The sequence below is a fragment of the Mustela putorius genome, unplaced genomic scaffold, assembly GCF_011764305.1.
Source record: "Mustela putorius furo isolate JIRA1106 unplaced genomic scaffold, ASM1176430v1.1 tig00003913_pilon_pilon_pilon, whole genome shotgun sequence".
Taxonomy (NCBI): domain Eukaryota; kingdom Metazoa; phylum Chordata; class Mammalia; order Carnivora; family Mustelidae; genus Mustela; species Mustela putorius.
The window spans coordinates 7,694,587-7,716,708 of record NW_025422060.1 but is presented as its reverse complement, the minus strand read 5'-3'; the positions used below and the strand labels follow the sequence as shown (position 1 = coordinate 7,716,708).

General features: G+C 44.1%; 1 protein-coding gene across 3 annotated transcripts in view; it reads right to left on the bottom strand.

Annotated features, from left to right (window-relative positions):
- Nucleotides 1-22,122, bottom strand: part of CAMK1D (calcium/calmodulin dependent protein kinase ID) — a 430,562-nt gene that overhangs the window by 357,466 nt on the left and 50,974 nt on the right. Inside the window, exon 1 of one of the 3 annotated variants that reach the window (XM_013047015.2) lies at nt 20,688-20,988. The exons of the other annotated variants lie outside the window; for them this stretch is intronic. Within the exon in view, the coding sequence (XP_012902469.1) occupies nt 20,688-20,767 (80 nt within the window). The 5' untranslated portion in view covers nt 20,768-20,988. Of the gene's footprint in view, nt 1-20,687; nt 20,989-22,122 lie in introns of those variants that run through there. 3 annotated transcript variants of the gene reach the window in all.

Below are 22,122 nucleotides of genomic sequence, written 5' to 3'. Positions count from 1 at the left end.
TTCCTCATAGTCATGCCTAATGTTTTTCACTGGGAGAAATGGTCCAGGGATAATTCTTTCTCATTGCTGCCTTTAAAAATACTACAGGAGAATTGGGGCTCCTGAGTGGCTCAGTCTGTTAGGTGTCTGACTCTTGGTTTCATCATGATCTCATGGATCATGGGATTGAGCCCCGCTTCGGACTCCACGCCTGGCAGAGAGTGTGCTTGTCCTTCTCCCTCTGCTCCTCCACCACCTCCACTCACACTCTCAAATAAATAAATAAGCCCTTTAAAAAAAATACTACAGAAGATAGAAACCCAAAAATAAAATTTGACACATAGGCCAAAAAAAGTCTGATTTCAGAAAAATCTTTCGCTGTGTTTTCCTCATAAAAGTTTCAAATTATTCACATGTTGTTTAACTCTTCCTCAAACAAAACTGGGTAAGAAGTCCAGGCAGCTCTGCCATTTCTCCTCTAGAAAACTGGGCAGTGGGCAGCAGCGGCCTAAGGCTGCCCATTCAGCCTCTCATTGTGAAGTGAGCAGCAGCGGCCTAAGGCTGCCCATTCAGCCTCTCATTGTGAAGTGATAGAAAGCTGTCAGTCATTCCTTTGAAGGGTTCTGGGTGACTTCCTGCAGAAAAATCTTCACACTCCACATACACACACACAAGATATAAAGGAGAATGCAGTCAACTTTCCAGTACTTTTACTATCTTTCAGTACTGACAAAAAATTTGAATGAATCAATTCCTTCTTTAATGTTGTGCCACCAAAGCTAAAATAAGACAAAAGACCAAGAAAGTTAGATTCATACCAATCCTAGAAAGGGGGAGGTATCTTAGGATGAACTGGGGAAACCACCATCTTGGGTGGTGCTCAACCCTGTTCCAGAACCCCTCCCTCCATTAGTCCAAATACCACAAGGGGAATAAATGAAGGGTGGCTTGTGTTTCCGGTTTGTGTTTTCATAGAAAGCGGAATTCTCAACAAAAGTCAAAATCAAATGAAGATACAGCATAGGTAGGATATGAATGCATGGAGGGAAAGGGAGCCTAAAAACCAGATCAACACCAACTGAGTGGTCTGACTCCATAGGGTTTGGTCATAACTGGCATAGAGGTTGCCACAAAGGGCTTTGATTACAAGAAGAGAAAGGTTTATATTGTGGCTAAGATCCCTACTGGAAAAAAGCCTAGCTTCCTCAAATATAAGCAGGCTGAATGATAAAGCTAGTAATTGAAGCCAAGAAGCCATATTTCTGCAACAGAAATGAACACTGTTATCTACAAAGGACAAGAGCCTCTCCCACAGAGGAACTTTTCATTCCTCCCCCAAATGTATTATCGTTAAAACTAGTATTTGACATTCACCAAATGCCAACAACATGCCTATATCTGCTATTATGACCACATCATTAGTTCACCTCTGAACTGACTTTCCAAACATTGTTAACTTCATCCTGGACCACAACAAGCAGGCATGAAGATAAGGAAGGCAATTAAGAGCTATGCTAACAATAAAAATTAAGTAGTGATAAAATTTTCTGCATTGTCGAGCCATGGTTTATGACTTTTATATTAAAAAGACTAGGAACCTTTTTTTTTGTTGTGACTACTGCAGCCAAGGCAGATGCGGTGATTATAAATGGCTAAAGGCAAGTCAGGAAAAGAAAAGATCTTGGGACAGTCTCCTGTCTAAAACTGTGGGTTAACGTTTTAAGACGATGCTACCTGAAATTTCTAAAGGAAAAATCTGTCTGCTCTGCAGTCCAATCATGTCTCCCCTTTTCCAGGCCATATTTCTGGAGCTCTGCATCTCACACTGGGGACGGTGAGGCTGACACTGAAGTCAGCAGAGTAACAAAAGGAAGGAAACTGAAGGATGGAAGCCACAGGAAGCCAAAACAAAAATGGCGGAACCAGAGCTAGGTCTAACTCAACTCGAGTCATAAAGAGTTCAAACCCCCAGGGTGGTTTCATTCCAGAACCCTCACGTTGCTTTGTTCTGTGTCTTTTTCTCCTCCAAGTCTCCGATTCCAGGGGAATGGACATTGCTATAGTTGTTCTCACGCCCGACTATGTGAACACAACACGTGGTTTGTGCTTCTCTATTGTAACTAATTCTTATGGCTGTCTATCCCCTCCCCTGCCATTACAGGGGCCTCAAAATGCAAGCAACGTCGTTCACCCACCTGTGTGTTTGACAGCAGCACCTGGCACAGAGAGGACATCATCTCTGTCCCACAAACAATGAACAGATCTTCTAAACAGACAATTCCTAAGAAGACTTTCTGCTCATAAATGTCCTTCCAACTGAAGCCAAAGTTTCCCTCTTGAGGATTAATGCCTTTGGCTCTGCTGTCCAGTCCTTAACAAAATAGATCTCTTTGAAAGGGGTGTCCCTGTTTCCTCAAAGGCTAATATATAAAGGGAGTAAAAGAAACTGGCTCAAAATTGAAGGGGAGTATTAGAGAAGAGAGAAATAGGGAGGAGAAGAGCAAAGAGTAAAGAACGGAGAGGGAAAGGGGTGGTGAAAAAGAGGCAAAGACATATCCAGCCTTCTTCAGACCTTTGCCTGGAATCCACCATCACCCCCTCCACTCTCCACAGAACTGTGGGCACTTCCAAGTCTACTCCCTTCTAAGGTGCTTCCCCTAGCCAATAAAGTGGAGGAAGCCGTTTTTCGTTCTCCCCAAAATGCTCCGCAATGGCTGAACATTCCTTTTTGATCTTTTCCTTGTTATAAAAGAAAACAAAGGAAGAGAAAAGGACTCCACATATAACCACCCGTGATCTAAAAGAACAGAATGGGGACATCTGGCTGGCTCTGTCAGTGGAGCATGCAACGTTTGATCTTGGGGTTGTGAGTTCAAGCCTCACGCTGGGTGTAGAGATTACTTAAAAATAAAATCTTTAAAATGAATGAATGAATGAATGAGTGAGTGAGCGAATGAATGAATGAAAAGAGCAGAATGATTAGACTTTACACATATGAAAACCCCAAAGGTGAATATTCAAGGTCTGGTGTGGCTGCTACAAGGGTGACTAAAACTGGAAAGGCTTTGCAGGTCCATTTGAATCAAAGTATTAGCAGAATGAAGTTCCATTTTTGTATAGCATTTCAGGGGGACCAAAGTTAGTTTTTTATTTCTTGATTTGTTTTTTTAAGTAATCTCTACACTCAACATGGGGCTCGAACTCACAACTCCAAGATCAAGAGTCAGATGCTCTTCTAACTGAGCCAGTCAGATGCCTTAGGAACCAAAGTTTTAAGGAAAACAAACTACTAGTTAAGACTCCTGTAATAACTCTTTGAGCCTTTGGTTTAAATTTTATGGAGTTTGGGTCCATTCTAATTCCTTGGAAGACCTGAAGAATTACTACCTGCTGCATTTTTATGCCATCAGAGAGATCCTCTTTCATAAATTTAAAAATAAATCATGAACTTGCATTTTTTTTCACCTGTATATACAAGAAAATTCATTTTACACAATTTCCACTCTATTCCGTGTTCCAGAGACTTTGCTGAGATGGATGCTTTACAAGCACTTCTGAGGCAATAGGGAGGTCTCCATTCCCATCTTTGAGTAGAATGTATAAAGTTTAGACTGGGGGGCAAAACAAGAGTTCGGCTCTTGTCACACAAATTAAACAAACAACAACAAAACGTATATATGAATGTACCCAAAAGGACCAAGAATGGCAGGAGAAAAAAAAAAGGTCAAGCAACAGATATAATAGTTCATAAATGCCAGGTGACACAAAGGCAAGTCTTCTAAGGAGCTTCAAGAGATTGAACCCCAGAGCAGCCCCAGCCCCACCTGTCTCCGGATTTAAACAGGACTATTGTCAAGTGTACTATAGAGTAAAATTATTTTTCTTTTCCACAGGTTTCTCCTAGACTGCAGTGCAAATCAGGCTACCACACTCTTCCCCATGTTTTTGAAAAAGATAAAATCTCGTCTGCCTCTTGGTGACAAAGACACAGCAGAAGAAACAACGTAAGTCCTCGCCCTTATCTCAGGGCTCTGAGCCTGTCAGATTCAAGTGCAAACCACTTAGGAGGGCAGCTGGGCAGCCTGCTCACCGAGCAGATGATCACGCTAACCCTGCTAGCGGAAGCGGGGAGGAAGAAAAAGAAGAGCCCATATCCACAGTCATTATCACAACGAAGCCCTAAAATGCAGGCAAATAAAAAAGCACAGAACGTTTCTGTCCTTTCAATCCAATCTCTGTAGCTCAACTAAATGGCGATAAAGCTTCCTGCAAACATAAAGGGACGTACATTCACAGAATAATTTTGAAAGCACAGGGCTCTCACTCTTTGGTCTCCAGTCAATAAATGCACCATAGGCGAACATTTTCAATAAATATTAAACCACAACAGACAACCATTCTGGTCTCTGGGACACACGCAGTGTTTTTACCCGCAGAAAGCACCTGTCGTAATAACTTCAAAAATGAGTTGCGGTAAAGAAAAATAAATTTACCCTGTGGTAATAGGACAATAGTCCTCAGACAGCCAGGCATTGGCACTGGGATAATAGCCCCTTGTAGACACGGACAAGAGTGCTTAACATCTGTCCTGCCCAGACTATGGGAGCAGAAGATGGGAAAGAATCCTGCAGCAGAAGGTTGAAGTCTTAGAAAAATACTGTGGAAAGCCAAAATCAAATAGAAATATTGTGTCTTTCTTTAAAAAAACAAAAACAAAAAAAGGTGTTTGGTTTGTATTCGGTGTCCAAAGACACGTTTCTTTACTTGTTGCTGTCAAACCAAAGTCAAAACTATTAACCATTCACTACCTGGTAGAATGGAGCCACGCAGGAAGGAAAGAGGTAGGCTTCCTCTATGTTATGGAGAACAAATCTAACACATCTCTACCAGTGTCTCAAACTTCAGAAGGAACAGTGAGAATTTTAAATTTCAGGGTTAATCATCCCTGGCTTAACATCAAAAATGGATACCCACTACCCCTGGGTGAGAGGTCAGCAGCTGTAGGCAAATTTCATTAAAATGTTTAAATTCACGATGAGTGAAATGAAGAGAAAAGGGATCACGGCAGACAGGAATGTGCCCACAAAGAAAAGACATGCCCAGAGACCTCTCCTCATAGAATAACCTGTGCTTAGAAAACAGGGTTTTCACTCTGGAAAACAGTAAGGAGTTTCCTCAAAAAGTTAGAAATAGAATTACCCTGTGACCCAGCAATTGCCCTACTAGATATTTATCCAAAGGATACAAACATGATTTGAAGGGATACCTGCATCCCAGTGTTTATAGTGGCAATGTCTACAATAGCCAAACTATGGAAAGAGCCCAGATGTCCATCAACAGTAGAATGGAAAATGTGGTATATATACACAATGGAATATTACTCAGCCATCAGAAAGAGTGAAATCGCCATTTCCAACGACATGGATGGAACTAGCAGGCATTACGTTAAGCAAAATAACTCCAAGAAAGAAAAATACCATATGATCTCACTCATATATGGAATTTAAGAAACAAAACAGATAAACCTAGAGGAAAGGAAGGAAATATAAAAATAAGATGAAATCAGAGATAAAGGCAAACCATAAGAGACTCTTAACTCTAGGGAACAAACTGATGGTTGCTGGAAGGGAGGTAGGTGCGGGGATGGGGTAACTGGGTGCTGGGCATTAAGGAGGGCACAGGATGTACTAAGTGCTGGGTATTTTATGCAACTGATGAATCACTAAATTCTACCCTGAAACTAATAATACACTATACATTTACTAAATTGAATTTAAATTTTAAAAAAACTTTAAAGAAAACAGGTTATTCTTAGAAGCTGAGTATGACATTTAGGAAAGGAACTGAATTAATGTCCTGAAGAACTATACCTTTTTCATCCTTTCAAGTCAGAGAGGACAATGGCCATACAAAGTTTCATCAGGACAGAGGATGAACAGGTCATTTACCCAATGTGAAGGAGAGTACCAGAGGTAGACAAAAGACACCAAGAGTAGTTCAGAGTGAAGATTCTTTTCTAAGGCAGATCTGTGAGCAGTGCAGTGGTCCAAAATGAAGAGGACAACGACCATTGCTCAGAGTAAAGGGCTAAGGCCCTCGGCCCCTGGAACAGCTCGGACACAGAATGGGCTGTGCAGGAAAGCGGTCACACAGCAAAGCCTGACTCCTATCCTTGCAAAGGCCACTTACAAAGGTGGCCCTTGGCTGGGATCTGAGAAATTCAACGTGTAAAGCATTCCCACCACTTTAACTCTTTAATTGATGAGAGTAGCTCACTGTGCCTATCTGTTTATGCAATCCATGTGGTTTATGCCCAAGTAGAACAAAAAGGCAGAGAAAGGGAGAATTCACTCTCTCCCCCGATGATAAGCTGGGACATTGGCCTTCTCCTCTCCTCAGACTGGGATTACACCACTGGCTCTCTTGGGTCTCCATCTTCCTGACAGCAATCATGGGGCCTCTCAGTCTCCGTAATGACATGAGCCAAGTCTTTATCATAACTCCGTATCTATCCATCCATCCATCCATCTTCTATTGATTCTGTTTCTCCGGAGAACCTTAAGACAGAGTGTTACTTAATCGGTTTGAGAATATCACAGGGAATTTTTTTTAACTCTTTCATTATGAATGAAGATTTGCTAATTTAGGATTTGCTGAATTTTTGCAATCCTCAGGCAATCACCTGTTAGATGCTATTATTCCTAAAACCACAGCTAATTTAGGGCCAGTATTGAAGGCTCACAACTGATGAGAGGAACAGCCTGGAATAAATAAGCCAGCACCCAGCCTACTTAATAATTTTCAGTGCACCCCGGCCAGCTCCTGGCCCCTGCTAATGACAAGAGTGGCCATCTACTGGGCATCCATGATCTGGGCTCGACCCTTCTCACACATCACTGCAAAGCTACAAATCTTTTGCAGAAGAGATTCAGAAAGGCCAAGCAACTAGTCACAAGTCACAAGTCAAGTTGGTGTGTCTGATTCCAAATCCCATATACTCTGTATCATCATGCTACAGCCAACTACAATTTAAGAAATACTCTAACAGACTGGGGTTTAATTTATTTAGTCTTTGGAAGAGAGAAAATTTAGGGCTGGTTATTCAAGGTAAGAAAGCAGCAGAAAAGTAAGAAAGCTTTCCTCTGTTGGTATATACAAAAATATTCATTCCGTATTACTCTAGGCCTTTGGGAATAGTAAGGGCACCCTGAGAAGGATGGCCCCAGCTCAGATCAGATCCCAAAGGCCTGAAATTTTGTTGAAATTCATAGGACCACTGCCCCCATGACAGATAACCTTCTAAGCGTCTCATTCTGTTCGAGTTGAAGGAAAAAAAAAAACTGTACTAATGCCTACAAAGGCTTCCACGAAAAAAAAAAAAAAAAGGTTTTTGCTGAATGTCTGCTTTCCTTCTGGGATTCTGGAATTTGGATACATGCTAGACAGAGGGTGCCTAACTTACCAGCCCCCAATAAAAACTCTGGCCATTGAGTCTCTAACAAGCTCTTCTGGTAGACATTTCACATGTATTTTCACAACCCCAGGGCTGTGGGTATAGAGGCCGAGAGATCCCCCAGTCTTCTATCTGCAAGCTGGAGAACCTGAAAAGCCAACAGGAAGATTCAGTGTGAATCCAAAGGCCTGAGAACCAGGAGCTCCAAGGTCCACGGGCAGGAGAAGACAGACGTCCCAGCTTAAGAAGAAAGCAAATTCACCTTTCTGCTGCCTTTTTGTTCCACTCAGGCCTTCAGGATTAAAAGAAAGCAAATTCACCTTTCTGCTCCCTTTTTGTTCCACTCAGGCCTTCAGGATTAAAAGAGGCCCACCCACATGGGGGAGGACAGTCGGCTTTATTCATCTACTGATTCAAGTGCTACTTTCTTCCAGAGACCCTCACCAACACACTCAGAAATAATGTTTTACCAGCTATCTGGGCACCCCTCAGCCCAACCAAATTGACACATAAAATTACCCATCATACTATATGACTGCAAAGATTCTGAATCCATGATCTGGTTTTTCCCTTCTTCTCTGTAGTTTTCATTCGGCAAATATATACCAAGTGCCAGCTTTGTGGGGATCCATACGTAAGGCATTTGGGGGAGAAACTGAAGGTCCCAGTCTGCTTCAAATCAGGTGGAACCTGCACGAGGATTCCAAAATTCCATGCATTGGAATGATCAGATTCTCATTCTCTAGGATCAGTTTCATCCTCTGTCGACTAAATCACCAAGCAAAGTCAGGAGAGAAGACCATAAGAAAGCCTAGACTGCTTTGTCTGAAAAAGCAAATATTAAAAAAAAAAAAACCTTTAGACTACAAAAACATCTATTCAAAAGGATATATACACCCCTATGTTATACTAGCATTATTTGTGAGAGCCATCATATGAAAGCAGCCCAAGTGTCCATCAATTAATAAATGGATAAAGTAGATGGGGTATATACACATGATAGAATATTATTCAGCCATCAAAAAGAATGAACTCTTGCCATTTGCAATGATGTGGATGGACTGAGAGAGTATTACACCAAGTGAAATAAGTCAGAAGGAGAAAGACAAAAACCATATGATTTCACTCATGTGTGGAATTTAAGAAACAAAACAAATGGACAAAGGGAAAAAAGAAACAAACCCAAAACACTCTTAACTATAGAAAACAAAGAGATGGTCACCAGAGGGAGGTGGGGGAGATGGGTGATTCAGGTGAAGAGAATTAAGAGCACCCCTATCGTGATGAACACTGAGTAATGTACAGAATTGTTGATTCACTATATTGTACACCGGACATGAACATAACACTTTATTACACTGAGATTAAAATTTTTTTAAAAATTAAATAAAAAGACGTGAAAAATAAATAAATAATCAAACCTTTCCATCTGAAAAAAAAAAAAAAATGTTATGCCCCTGGAGAGGGAAGTGAGGGAAGAAACAAAACTAGAAATTGTTGGTGATGTAATCCCATGACCTGTAGAAGGGCACTTGGTAGTAATGAGAACCAGTGAATCTCTGGGACCAGAGAACCAGAATCAGTGAATCTCTGGGAAAGAGTTAGGCATTAAAGCACCTGAGATGAGAGAAGGTTTTCAGCTGGGAGACTAGGGGGTAGGGGGTGGGGATCTCCAGGCCCCTGCCTAACCTTAAGAAAACAGTATAAATAGTATAAATAGGGTCATTCTGAGTTTGGCTGAGACAATACTGGGCCTAGCACCTGGTGTGTGGTCTGTCTGTTTCTCCCTGGCAGGATAACGGCATTCATGCCCAGCCCACCCCCACGCACAGAAGGCATCTGGGCACTATTCGTAGTCCTCCAGCAACATAGTTCAGAGGTTGTTAAATCACTGCAGAACATTTGAATTTATTTTAATTCTGTGGATCTTGTGTAAGATTCTTGGGGGGAAAAAGGGGCCTATAAAAAGTTGCAAAGAAGATCTTCAAATCCTCAGTAGAAGCAAGAAGGTTGTAAATTTTAAAAATGTCATATAGAAAAATGCATCATAGCCATGACTTCTAACTTTGCTAGCTAATCCCTTCAGGGAATCAGCAAAAAAAGAAGAAAAGTCAGACGTGGTCATGCAGGCAAGGTGAGAGGCCAAAGTATGGCCAGCTGCCCCCTTCTCCCCGCCCCTGGAGGAAGAGAGGACACGCTCATTCCACCCACACCCGCCTGGTTCCTTCTCACCAGTCAGGCTGGTGCTCTGAACAGCCACGGTGTTTTTTCTGGAATACTGGGAGAATCTTTTAAACAAATCATTCCTTGGGGGTAGTGAGAGGGTCATTTATTACCCCTTGGTCGTGTGTGTGATTACTCGGTTCCCATGGGCGGAGGCGGTGGCGGAGGGGGGTGGTGTCTGAGAACCAGCGCTGTACCCACTCCACCTCTTCCTCCCTATTTCTGTCTGCTCTCCCTCAATGACCAAGTGATCAGAGCCTCGGACTCCTCCAGACCCAACCTCTGCCCTAGTTCCCTCTGGCAACTGGACAGTCTAGCACACGGTGTGGATGAGCTCAGAGCAGCGCTCGGTTTCCACATCAGCCCTCACCGAGCAGGGATTACAGTGCTGCTGTGAAAACCAGCTCCCTCCTCCAAGTGGCATATGTAGGTGAGATACGGGTTTGATCAACGTCGCCACAAAAACGGCCTTTAATGCTGTGGTTTATTGTTTTAATTTTCTTCGTCCTTTCTCTGCTACAGTAATAAGATGATAAGAGCAAGGTGGAGAAAGCATACATTAAAAAAAAAGAAAAGAAAATGAGGCAAATCTCCTGATTTGTTACCACATCTCTGCATAAAAGCTCCAAGAGAGAAACAATAGAGACATCCAACCCTCAAGACACGAAGATTCCAGTTCCAGCTCTGGCCCTAAGGAAGTGTGTGGTCTCCGGAATCCGGGCAGGTGTCTGTCTGGTCTCAGTTTTCTTCACTTGCAAAATCAACGACATAGGGCTTCATTCTCAAGACTACAGCATGTGACCCAGAAGGAGGACATGGGGAAGGTCGTGTAATTAATTCAAATGACCTGGGGTAGTGGCTAATTTGATTTAGTGAAAGCTGAAGGGCGTTGATCCCTTTTTCATCCTTGGAAGGAGCAAGAGCTCAGAGCGGCCGGGCACTGCCCTGCGGCAAGCCTGGCGTTCGCTGTCCACCATCACGGGGAAGTGCTCCAAGACTCTCCTCTCATAGATGTGCTCCCCACCAGGGGCTCGCTTATCATGTTGCTTTGCTGAGCAATGTCTCTTTTGTGGCAGGTACAAAGGTCCCTACCAGCTTATCCAATCCAGGCACTCCTAAATTCCCCAAGGAGCTGGATCTGAAGCGATAAAGGTTTTCCACGATGATCCTGGCTGCTGACTCCTGTCCAAGAGAGAGCAGCGAGAGACAGCAAAGGGGCATGTGTGTGTCTTCATTACATAGAGCAATGGACCTAAGGCCAGAAAGTCAGAGGCTGGGAGAAACAGGAGGGGAAAACGAGCAGGGCAGAATAAAGGAGACAAAACAAAGGGAGGGACTGATCCACCACCACCTAAGAGACACCCACACTGGGGTCTGTTCTTCTAACTGCCTTCCCTCAGTCCTGTGGCCCACCGGATACTAAACCAGTAAATTGACTTAATGGGAACAGTCATACACCCACAGCCCAGGCATTCTGCAAAAGCAAAACCTCAGGAGGAGCCTGGCGGCGTGCTCTGCCCTAGTCTCTCAGGAGCACTTTCCTCAGATCTGAACTGGTCGACGTGTGCCAGCCCCAGGCTGAGTGCAGGCACCCTGAGATGGGCGCGCAGGATTCCAGGTGTTACAGGAGAGACGAGGGGGCAGGGAAGGGCCAGTGTGACCTTCAGAGGTTGGGAAAGAAGGCCATGGGGGTGCCCTGTAAACTGTGAGGTAAAGTATGAGGAGAAGCCAGCCCCCCAGAGAAAGAAGGTGGGGAGGCAGAGGCAGCAAAGAGAAAGCATGGGCACAGGGCAAGGTGGGAGAGGCCTGGTGAGCTGGGGTGCTCAGGGTCACCAGTGTGGCTGAAGGGGCAGTGGTGGGGGGCAAAAATGCTGGGCAGTGAGAGGCACACAGAGCCCTCCGCTTCTGGTCTCTCAGCCCAGCCAAAGGAACTGGGGTGTATCCTGCCTGTGGTGGGAAGGCGACGTGGCACAGGGTGCCGGGTCCCCCTGCCAAATCCCAGGATTGCACTGGCTCCCATGGAGAGACCCAACTTAGGAGGCACAAAAACAAAGGAAGGAAGCCACTGGAAAGCCACTACATCTGCCAGGACAGGGAGAGGGAGATGATGCCATGGTCTAGACACCTTGAGGAATGACAAGAGGCAGGATTTTGAAGGTGGGGAAGAAACCTGGTAAGAAGGAACTATGAGGCATGAATCGTTTGTAGGTATGTCCCTGTAGGAGGTCAGGCCTGATCTAGCACTTTCCTGCCAAGGAAGGGTAAGCTCCATAAAGGTAGAAGAATATGCCCTATTGCATTTCCCAGGGAGTAAATTGGGTGAAACCAAATGAAAGGGAACAGCTGCGGCCTCCAGGATCGCCACTGGAAGGAATCACGGCTGGTTATTCCCTGCCATCCCAGGTCTGTCTTCCACCCTCCAGTCCTACTCTGTGTCCCAGAGGCCTGCCTGCTGACGACATCACCCAGGCCCTCTGGCTTTGGGCTGGCCCATAAGGGACCTATCAGAAGAGCAGAGAGGCCAAGAGGTGAGAGATCAGTGTACATCCTCTGCCATTCCCTCCATGCTTTGGACAAGGGCTCTAGCAATGGCTGTATCCCCAAGCCATTCATTCTGGCACCATTCTCCATGGCTCACTGGGCTCCCCCCTCCCTTGTCCCTGTGCCCAGGGGTGGCACAAGTTCAAACAGCTTTCGCTGACTTCCTTCACCCAGCCTGGACTTCCGTCATTAGTCCCTCTAGTAAATTCTCTTCACTGGAACCGCCTGGAGTGAGTTCCTTTCCTGCAGGGACCCCATCTGAAACACGAGGGGTTTCCAGTCATCTTGAGAACCCTCTGCAGCCCCACAAGCAATGGGAGCTGCCTTCCTAGGGTCAGGGGGTTGCCTCCATCGCTGGTCCAACTTTTCCAAAGCTCACGAATGCCTCATTAAAGAGGAATCATCCTAGTGCTCAAAATAATAGCTCAACACGAACAGTGTACCACAGAGGAAATCATCAAATCCTTGCAGGCTCAGCACATGTTAGCTGAAGAGGGGACATACACCTGGCAAGGCCTCTTCTCCCACACCGTCACCATGAGCCTGAATGACGTGACTGCAGGACGAGAATTTCCTGATCTATATTCCCAGCGTTTCCAGCAATGCAATGGAAACTGTTCCCAGTGCAGGAGCTTCAAGGATTCCTCTCATCATGTAAGAGTCAGGATGATTGAGACAGTTTCTCAGCGGGGGGGTGGGGGGGATGTGGGTGTGGAATCCTACTTTAATCTTGCCCTTTTAGGTGCCAGTTCAAAACAGTGGTCCAAACTTCTTGTTGCTGGCAGGCACTGGGCATAGCTTAGAGAACGGTGCCCGACAGACAGTCCTTAGCCCTGAAGGAGACGAGCACCTAGCACACAGAATTTCTTCTAGAATTTAATTCTAGCACACAGAATTAAATACAAAGCCATAGGCAGCACCCAGAGCCAACAGAGTGCAGGAGCTGGGGGAGCAGATAGGAGGGAGCATCCTGTCTAGTAAGGAGGAGCAAACAGGGAATTGATTTCCTTTCTTCCAGGAAATCAAAGCTGAGGGGAGCGGGAAGTGCAGGGGACAGCCGGGAGAGGAGGCAGCGGACTCCAGGCAGCTGGACCCACGCGGGTAAAGGCTGGAGGCAGACAACATGGCCGAGCCCTCAGAGTTCCGCACAGCTCATGCAGAATGTGACCAGAAGGATAGCGGTGAGGACGCTGGGGGCGGGTGGCACCTCTCGGAAGTCCTTATAAGGTGGGAGACCATAGGGTTTATCATCTGAACTGGGGACCTTAAGAGAGACATATCTGCCCTGGGAAGATAGACACCCCAGACATGCAGTCTCTCCACCTCTGTGACTCTGTGGACAACGGGATGTCTCTGACAGGGCTGGAGCAGAGCAGGAACAATATCCAATCTGTGCTCCAGGAAAGTCATTCCAGGACCCCCTGGGGACAATAAGCTGGAGAGGTGCCAAAACTGAAGAACGAGAGAGCAAACAGTAAAGACGTTATTGGAGAAATTCAGGGACGAGATGATGGGGGCTTCCTGCCTTTCCTGCCTATGTTGGGGGAGGCTGGTGGTGAGGTCACTGAGACCGACACTGAGACAGTCAAGAGACTGAAATTGATGAGGGCCAGTGACTGGAAACCGGGGCTGGGAGGAGAGATTGAAAGCAAGAGGAAGGAACCCAAATCCTAACTGGGTACCAGGCGAGGGCAGGTGAAGGAGGATGTGGGTCACTGAGAAATGGGAGATAGAGGAGCCCATGGGGAGAGCAGGGGGAATGGAGGGAGAGTGCACTTGAGACATGCTGGGCTGAGTCACGTAGGGACATCTGGGGAGCCACTGGATAGGCGGGCAAGGTCTGGGGCTGGAGACTAGGGCGGGAAACCAGGACACAGGACTTAGCAGCATATACATGAAATGAAAATGGCCCTGGGGCAGGGGGCAGTGACCTTGAGATGTCCCCCAGGGCGACAAGGGGGTACAGAAGCGAGGGGATGAAGAAGCAAATCGGGCAAGACATTTAGCCTTAGAGGGTATCAACTTTTGGGGGCTGGGGGACATTACCAAGGCAGAACAAGACTTTGAACAGGAAGTCCTGACTAGACACAAATGTCATAACAGACGTATAAAGAACAGCAAAAGCCCCTCTAAATGCAAATACACACCACTCAGAGTCTTTTCCTTGATTTTGGATCCACAGAAACCAACCCCTAAAACAACCAAATCAGTCAGGATAGAACATTCATGGCTATCTGAACAAACATGAAGGGAAATGTCCCTTAGATCCAAATCTGGGACAGTCCAGCTATCATTTCAAGCTGCCTTCCGTCTGGTTGGCAAGAGGAAAACTAAATTTCCGTGACTGACACTTTCAAACAGAGGTGACGTATCCCTGGGTAATTCAGACTGTCTCACTCAGCGGCCAGCTGTAACAGAATTTGTCACAGGTAGAAATTCAGGGGGTTTCTTTTTGATACAATTAAATGGTCCCTAATAATATTGGATGAGCTGCATAGACAGGAAATGAGGAAACTCTCAAGTACCCGGAATTACAGGGAAGGGACAGAAATCCCCCTTTCTGCGGCTGTTCTGTACCATAAAAATGATCTTTCCTTCCCAGATATGAGCACTATCTCCATGTACATAACCAACACCCCTTCAAAAGAAATAAAGAATACCGTGAAAATTTTTACTAACAAAAATCATTACAGGGGCGCCTGGGTGGCTCAGTGGGTTAAAGCCGCTGCCTTCAGCCCAGGTCATGATCTCAGGGTCCTGGGATCAAGCCCCACATCGGGCTCTCTGCTCAGCAGGGAGCCTGCTTTCCTTCCTCTCTGCCTGCCTCTCTGCCTACTTGTGATCTCTCTGTCAAATAAATAAATAAAATCTTTAAAAAAAAAAAAATTCATTACATATATACCTGTTTCCTAAAGTGAGTTCAAATGGAGAAAACATAACCCAGAATACCATTTTCCATCTACCTGTTAAGACTTTTTTTTTTTCTTTAATCTCCTAGCTTCCCTTCCGTTTTGGTTGGGCGTTCCCATGGCATGCTGGAGCTTGAAATTCATAGTTATTCCCATCCAGGGAGCTGCGTCCCCTCGTAATACCTGTTATTATGCAGTAATGCTCGTGGACATGGGGCACCTGCTTGTCAGAGCTGGTGAGTTATTTTTTGATCATAGTGTAATTATCCCATTACCAACAGACGCTGAAAATCAAGAGGAACCAGGGAAAGGAAACACTCTGTCCCTCTTGTTATACACAACTAAAAATCCCTACTGAAAGATTCCTCACCAACAGATTTATTAGCCCCTCAGTAACTGTTTGTGGTTTGAGTCAAGGAGAGAATTTTCATGGTGGTGTAACCTACCAAATATGAAGGGGAAAATCTCCTGAACACCCGCCTTCAAGGGTATAAAAGAAAACATCAAGGGCATGACTGGAACTATCAAACAGAAACCAGGCAATGTGACTCTGCCCAAACCATGGCCAGTGACATGGCTAGTGTAAGTGAGAAAGACACTAGACCCTAACCCCTGAAGCCTATACTTGCCCAGTTTTGGAATTCCTCACTCAGAGAGGGAGGTGCCCAGGCTTGGTTTCACTGGAAACCATGATGCCGCTCAGGGCCTCCTGCCTCCTAAGAGGTAGAAGACTGGAGATAATATCATCAGCTCTGCAAGGAACCCAAGTGGGCAGATCACACTGGCAAGCAGGGCTTCTGTAGGCATAAAGGAAAGCAATATGCTCATTTGTGTTAGGAGTTGATGCAGGAGCATGCCTGCACCCTTCCACCCTCCTTCTTGTCTGATGGCCAGAGCACTGGACTTCTCGGTTGCCCCAGATACCAACATGAGCCCAGAGGAAAGAGGACAGCCCTCCGGGAATGGAAACAAATTACATCTGACACTATATAAAAGCAGAATGACTCTCAGGCAGGCATCAGCAGTAACAGTGCTGCTGTAACACGCTTGGGTTTTCTCCTGAAATCTTCAGTCTTCCTAGATTACATGACGATCCTTTGCAAGAGAGAGGCTCTTAGAAGAACCAGAAACTGCAAGCAGTCTGGGATGCTGAATTCTCCTAGACCAATTCGAAGAAGGATATATGTGACTAAAATTTCCACCAAAAAGGATTAATTAAATTTGCAAGCCCCAGGAACCTCAAAATCTTACGAATCCAGAAAATCCATTGCCAATAAGGCCTTATTGGAGTTATTAAAACAAATATTATAATTTATAAAATAATGAAAATAATTAGGGGCACCTGGCTGGCTCAATGAGTAGAGCATGTGACTCTTGATCTTGGGGTTGTGAGTTCGAGCACCACGTTGGGTGTAGAGATTACTTAAAAAAATAAAAATCTTTTAAAAAAATTATTATTATACATGTTCATTCATTAGAATTGGTCCATCAATGTAAAATACTGAAATGGCTATTGTAGCATACATCTACTACCTTTACCACAAAAGTGCCATGTTTTAAAAAGTTGCACAGCTGTGCGCAAAGCCTGAAAAAAAAATTATATACAATTCTTTATCACTTACTAAAAACTTTTTAAACTTCAGTTTCGATATCAGTCATTATGAAAGTGCATTCCATCTGGAGTCCTGCTCCGGATAAACAACAATGATGGAAACACTACATAAAAACCCAATACACAGAATAAAATCTGACAAACCAATTTTTCCAATATTAATATTTTCTGCAACTTCGAAATAGTGGGAACTCTTTTTGCCTTTTGGTGTCTGTGTTCTGTGTGTGTGTGTGTGTGTTTTCTCTTTTGATCTAAGGCTGAATCACTTTCTGGCTTCATTCAGAATCCGCTGAGGCCCAATGGGGAGCTAGCTATTTGTGCTCAGCGCTTTATGCCCTAGGAAAACCATGGGTCTGACTCATTTCTACTGTGTGCCCTATGTCTTGTTAATAAAGCTTGTGGAAAAGTCAAGAAACAGGACTTGGCTCTGGTTATTGAGTGGATTTTCCCATTTTTCATGGTAACTTGGAAAATGTTCCTGCCCAAAGCAAGTGGGTGTTGGAATAACCCAGTTCTATTCTTGGAACCTCCAGTAAGAAGCCTCAGGCTAGCAATCTCACCTCACTGGGCTGAATTTTCTCAATTTTGCCTCTTTTTTTTTTTTTTTTGAAGTGGAGGGAATACGGAAGGATAGCAACTGATGAGATTATGTCTGCCAAATTTTGAAGAAAATAAATGAAAAATCATAATGCTTATCTCCCATCCCCAGGGTTTTAAATAGCAGGCTAGATTTCCATTTGTTTGAGATGATGATGTCTGAAATGGAAATGCATGACCTCTCAGGCACCTTTCTAAATTTCAGGTCAAAAAGAGACAGAGAAGTTCATTCACTCACAGCAGTCAAGCAAAAAAGAAACAGGTAACTTTTCTAAAGTCTCATATGAGCAATGCCTTGACCACAGGTCAACCTCAGTTCAAGTCCTCTGTCTACAATAAACCTGTGCCCATCCATTTCTCAGCAGAGGCAGATTGCCACTACCCATCTTCTACCTAAGTGGGGGTCTGAACTCCTGGCAGATGTAATAACGGGGATCTTTGCTTTACCGAACATCACGTGTGTTCTTACAATACCTTGATTAGTTTCTTAAAAGGATCCACCTTGGACTTCCAAATTAGCAAAAAGTAAAATAAAAACTAGTGTTAATCACTCTCAAGGATGAGCTATGACAGACATGCTCATTCATAGTAGTTGTAGGAGAATAAATCAGTAAAAAAAACCTATCTAAAAGTCAGGATGGCGGGCGCCTGGGTGGCTCAGTGGGTTAAGCCGCTGCCTTCGGCTCAGGTCATGATCTCAGGGTCCTGGGATCGAGTCCCGCATCGGGCTCTGGGAGCCTGCTTCCCTTCCTCTCTCTCTGCCTGCCTCTTCGCCTACTTGTGATTTCTGTCAAATAAATAAATAAAATCTTTAAAAAATAAAAAAATAAAAGTCAGGATGGCATCATGGAAGCCCTTAAAATAAAAGTATATCTTTTAACTTAAATTTCCCTCCTCAGGATTTATCACAAGACCCATTGCAGCAGTATTCACAATGGCCAAGATATGGAAACAACGTAAGAGTCTGTCGACGGATGAGGAGATAAAGATGGTGTGGGGTAGACGTACAATGGAATATTATTCAGCCATGAGAAAGAAGAAAGTGCTGCCATTTGTGACAATACAGAAGGGCCTTCAAAACATTACGTTGAGTGAAATAAGTCAGACAGAGAGAGGCAAATGCTGCATGGTGTCACTTATGTGTGGAATCTTAAAAAAAAGAAAATGTCAAACTCTGATACAGAGAGTAGAATGGTGGTTGCCAAGAGCTGGGGGACGAGGGAAAGACTGAGTCATAAAAGGGCACATACTTTCAGCTATAAGAGCAGTAAAATATGAGGATCTAATGTTTAACATGATGACTATAGTTGATAACATTGTATTATATCACTGAAATTTTCTAAGAGAATAAAGCTTAAATGTTCTCACAAAATTTATATATATAAATATGCAATAGATGTGATAATTAACTGGATGGAGGAAGCTTTTCACAATGTATACATACATTGAGTCATCACAATATACATTTTCATATCTCCCCACTTTATCTGTCATCAATAAAGCTGAAAAAAGATACCAATTTTAATATATGTGCTGCCAAAGTAAGCACTGAAAAAAACTATACTGAAACCAGGTGACTTAAAAAAGAAAATAGTCAGGATTGTGCAGAGAAAGGTATGGACAAGGATGTCCCCCATATGTTATGCACAATAGTTAAAAAAAAAAGAAAGAAAGAAAGAAGCCAAATGTCAAAAACAGGAGAGTGGATAAGTAAGACACATCCAGACAAGGAGATATTAAAAAGTCATTGAAAAGTGTATTTGCAAACAACTATATAATTCATGGTAAGTTGCCCTGGATATAATATTGGAAGAAAAAAAAATCCTGATTTGAAGTTATATAGTAGTAAGTGTGTTAGCAACTTAGACAAATGCAATTAGCAAATGAGCACGCACTGTAATAATAATAATTTAGGAAGAGTCACTCAGAAAGCAAGAAAGCAAGTCCCTCTCTAGTGCTAACGTGGGCTCATCTGCGTCTCTAATCTGTCAACAGCTGGGCCGTGTTTCATCCTCCATATGGCGCCCCAGTATTGTAACCACAGGTTTCTTTTGATGACGTATCTCTGCATCACCTGACCCACTGAACGGAGAGCTCTCTGCAGGCAAGGGCTAGTTTCAACACTGCTTTGGACATTGCAATATATTCTGCTCTGACACCCTGGCAGGGAGGCTTATTCATTCGTGCTCCTTGTGCTACGTCAGTTACCCTGGAGTGCCAGGGGGCTGGAAGAGGTTTCTTCTGAAAGAAAATATAGATGTCCAGGGAGCATGTGATTGCAGTGTTGGAGTGGGGTCCCTACGTCCAAGATCTCTGGGCAACCCCCTCTCATGCTCATCAGATGTGGCCAGCTGTGGGCCTGCCCAGGTGTCATTTATGCAGGAGCCATGAGGCTGAGGAAACACCAAGAGGCTTGCGGTTCACTGTGGCTTAACCTTGGCTCCCACGCCCCCTTCCCCAACCCCAGCAAATGCTTCCTTGGCCCCAGCCCAGGCCCTAGAGCTACCTTGGGAGAAATCCCCCAGCCTGAATGCCACCCTAAACAACTTGTTGTCCCCTCCCACTGGGCCAGAGAGCTCGCCTCAGTTTTCCTTCTCTGGAACCTGTTTTCTCTGGCATAGTGGCACTCCCCAAATTCCTAGCTCTCTTCAAAGAGAGGACATTGAAACATCCCCCACTGTCCACCCCACAAGTGGCTGTGCTAACATCTCTGTCCCTCTCTCTCTCTCACACACACACACAGAATAGAAGAAAATTCAGAAGGTCATAGTCCATCATCTTGTTTAGCAAATAATAATAGTTACTACATTTTGAAAACTTATTCTGTGCCAGCACTGTGCTCATAAGCTCTTTCCATGGGCTGTCCTACAAGACGAGTGCCATTACTATCTCCATTTCACAGATGAGAAAACAGAGGCTGCAAGGGCTTAAGCACCTGTCCAGCATCCCACCACTGAACTAGGACCCATGCCCGAGCAGTGTGACTATGGAACCCCAACCAAGTCACGGTCATGCAGAAGTCAAAGGGTTCAGCATCTCTGTACTGGAAGGCTTTTAGCGGGTCCACCAACAGACCCTGTGGACACACTTACGATGAGGCTCATTTCTGGCAGAACATGGCCAGAAAGCTGGGAGGCTGGAGCAGGGGTGGATGAAGGAATAAAGAGGGAAGAAAAGAGAAGGAACAGGGCTGAAAGGGCAGCAGAGTGCACCGGCGGAGAGAATCCCACTCACCCTGGAAAAACTGTGACACTGAGTGTGGCAATGGCTTCCAGCTCTTTCCACCGCCAAGTACTAGTCAAAACCTTCCCTCCAGTGCCCAGAGAAATCCCTGCTTCAGAGCAACTCCTGCATGCACACTAAGCCTTCCTACCTTGACCATCTCCCCAACGCAGTCTGTGGAGTTACTCGCAGGGCTGCTCTGAATCCTGGCCTGGGATCATCAAGCCCCATCCCAGATAGCTTAGAAACAAAGCCGTCCAGCTAGAGGGCTGTAACAGAAGGAGAAATAGGACTTGGCAGCCTTGAGTCATTCAACCAACACCCTTCCTCTCTGTGCTACATAATTTTTCCTTCTCTGAATTTTATGTGCAACCAGCAATCAAGACAGGAAAAACAAGCAAAGTCTTACATACACCGCAAAATGCTGATTTGTCTATTCTATTAATAATACAAAATCTCAGCAAATGCAAATGGCATTTCATGAATAATTCCATAAAAAGTTAAATCCAAACTAAATGTTTCAATTTTAAATGACATTTGCAGAGACCTCTCTGTTAATATGTTTAATACTGATTTTTTTTAAAGGGACAATCCTGTATTTCCTTAAGGAAAAAAACTGCGAAGACAATAAAAACCAACAAATATTTTTAAAACCGAGTTTTGAAACTATCTTTTATTCTGCTCGACTGCACCAGTCTTGCCCACAAGAAGAGCCACAATCATGTATTAATAAATGCTTGTGCCCCCACAGTCGAATGCCTGTCTTTCAAAGAAGATAACATAACCATGATTTCTATCTCCTCAAACAAGGAGGTTATTTCTCAGCAGTGAGTTTAGAATAATGAAGCAAAACGTGCAGCAGTCCATGATAAATAGCCATAGACACAGAACGCCTAGAAGAAATAATTTTTAGAAAATATAAATACTTACAGAATAAATGTGTATCAGTAACATATACCCCGGATACTAAAATAAATGACTGCCTGACTTAATAAGTAACTTTATTTTTTAAAGGAAAAAAATCACACGTGTTACAAATGATATTAACAGACTAGAGCAGCTCAGGCAACATGCAGCCTGATTCTTCAAGAAAAGGGAAGCTAATAATCTAGGGAAGGTGGTCCTCCAGGTATAATGAGACCAAGGAGCATAGCAGGGGGAAATCTACAAATTGGGGAGGTAATGTAATCCAACAGGGAAACAAGACAGATTTACAAGAGAAAAATCAAAGAGGGTCAACTAGATTTCTTTTTCCAATAGGAATTCAAAATGAATGCTAAAGGGAACCTTTTGAGTACAGAAAAAGAAACTGATTCTCCCTAATTTACTTCCTGAATGTGAACTGAATTTGGCCATCAAGCAAGATCTGAAGAGCCTTTGCTAAGAGTACATCTACAAAGGCAAAGCCAAGTACAGAATTAAGGTAATCAAGCATCCAAAAAAATTGACACAAAGTGCTGGGATACTGTGACCAAGAAAGAGGATTTTTCAAGGAAACTATCCAAATTCAAATTAATGGGAGAAGCTGCTAAATTGTCTTTAACACTTTGCCTAAAATACCCCAGAATAATGGTGAGAGCTCATCA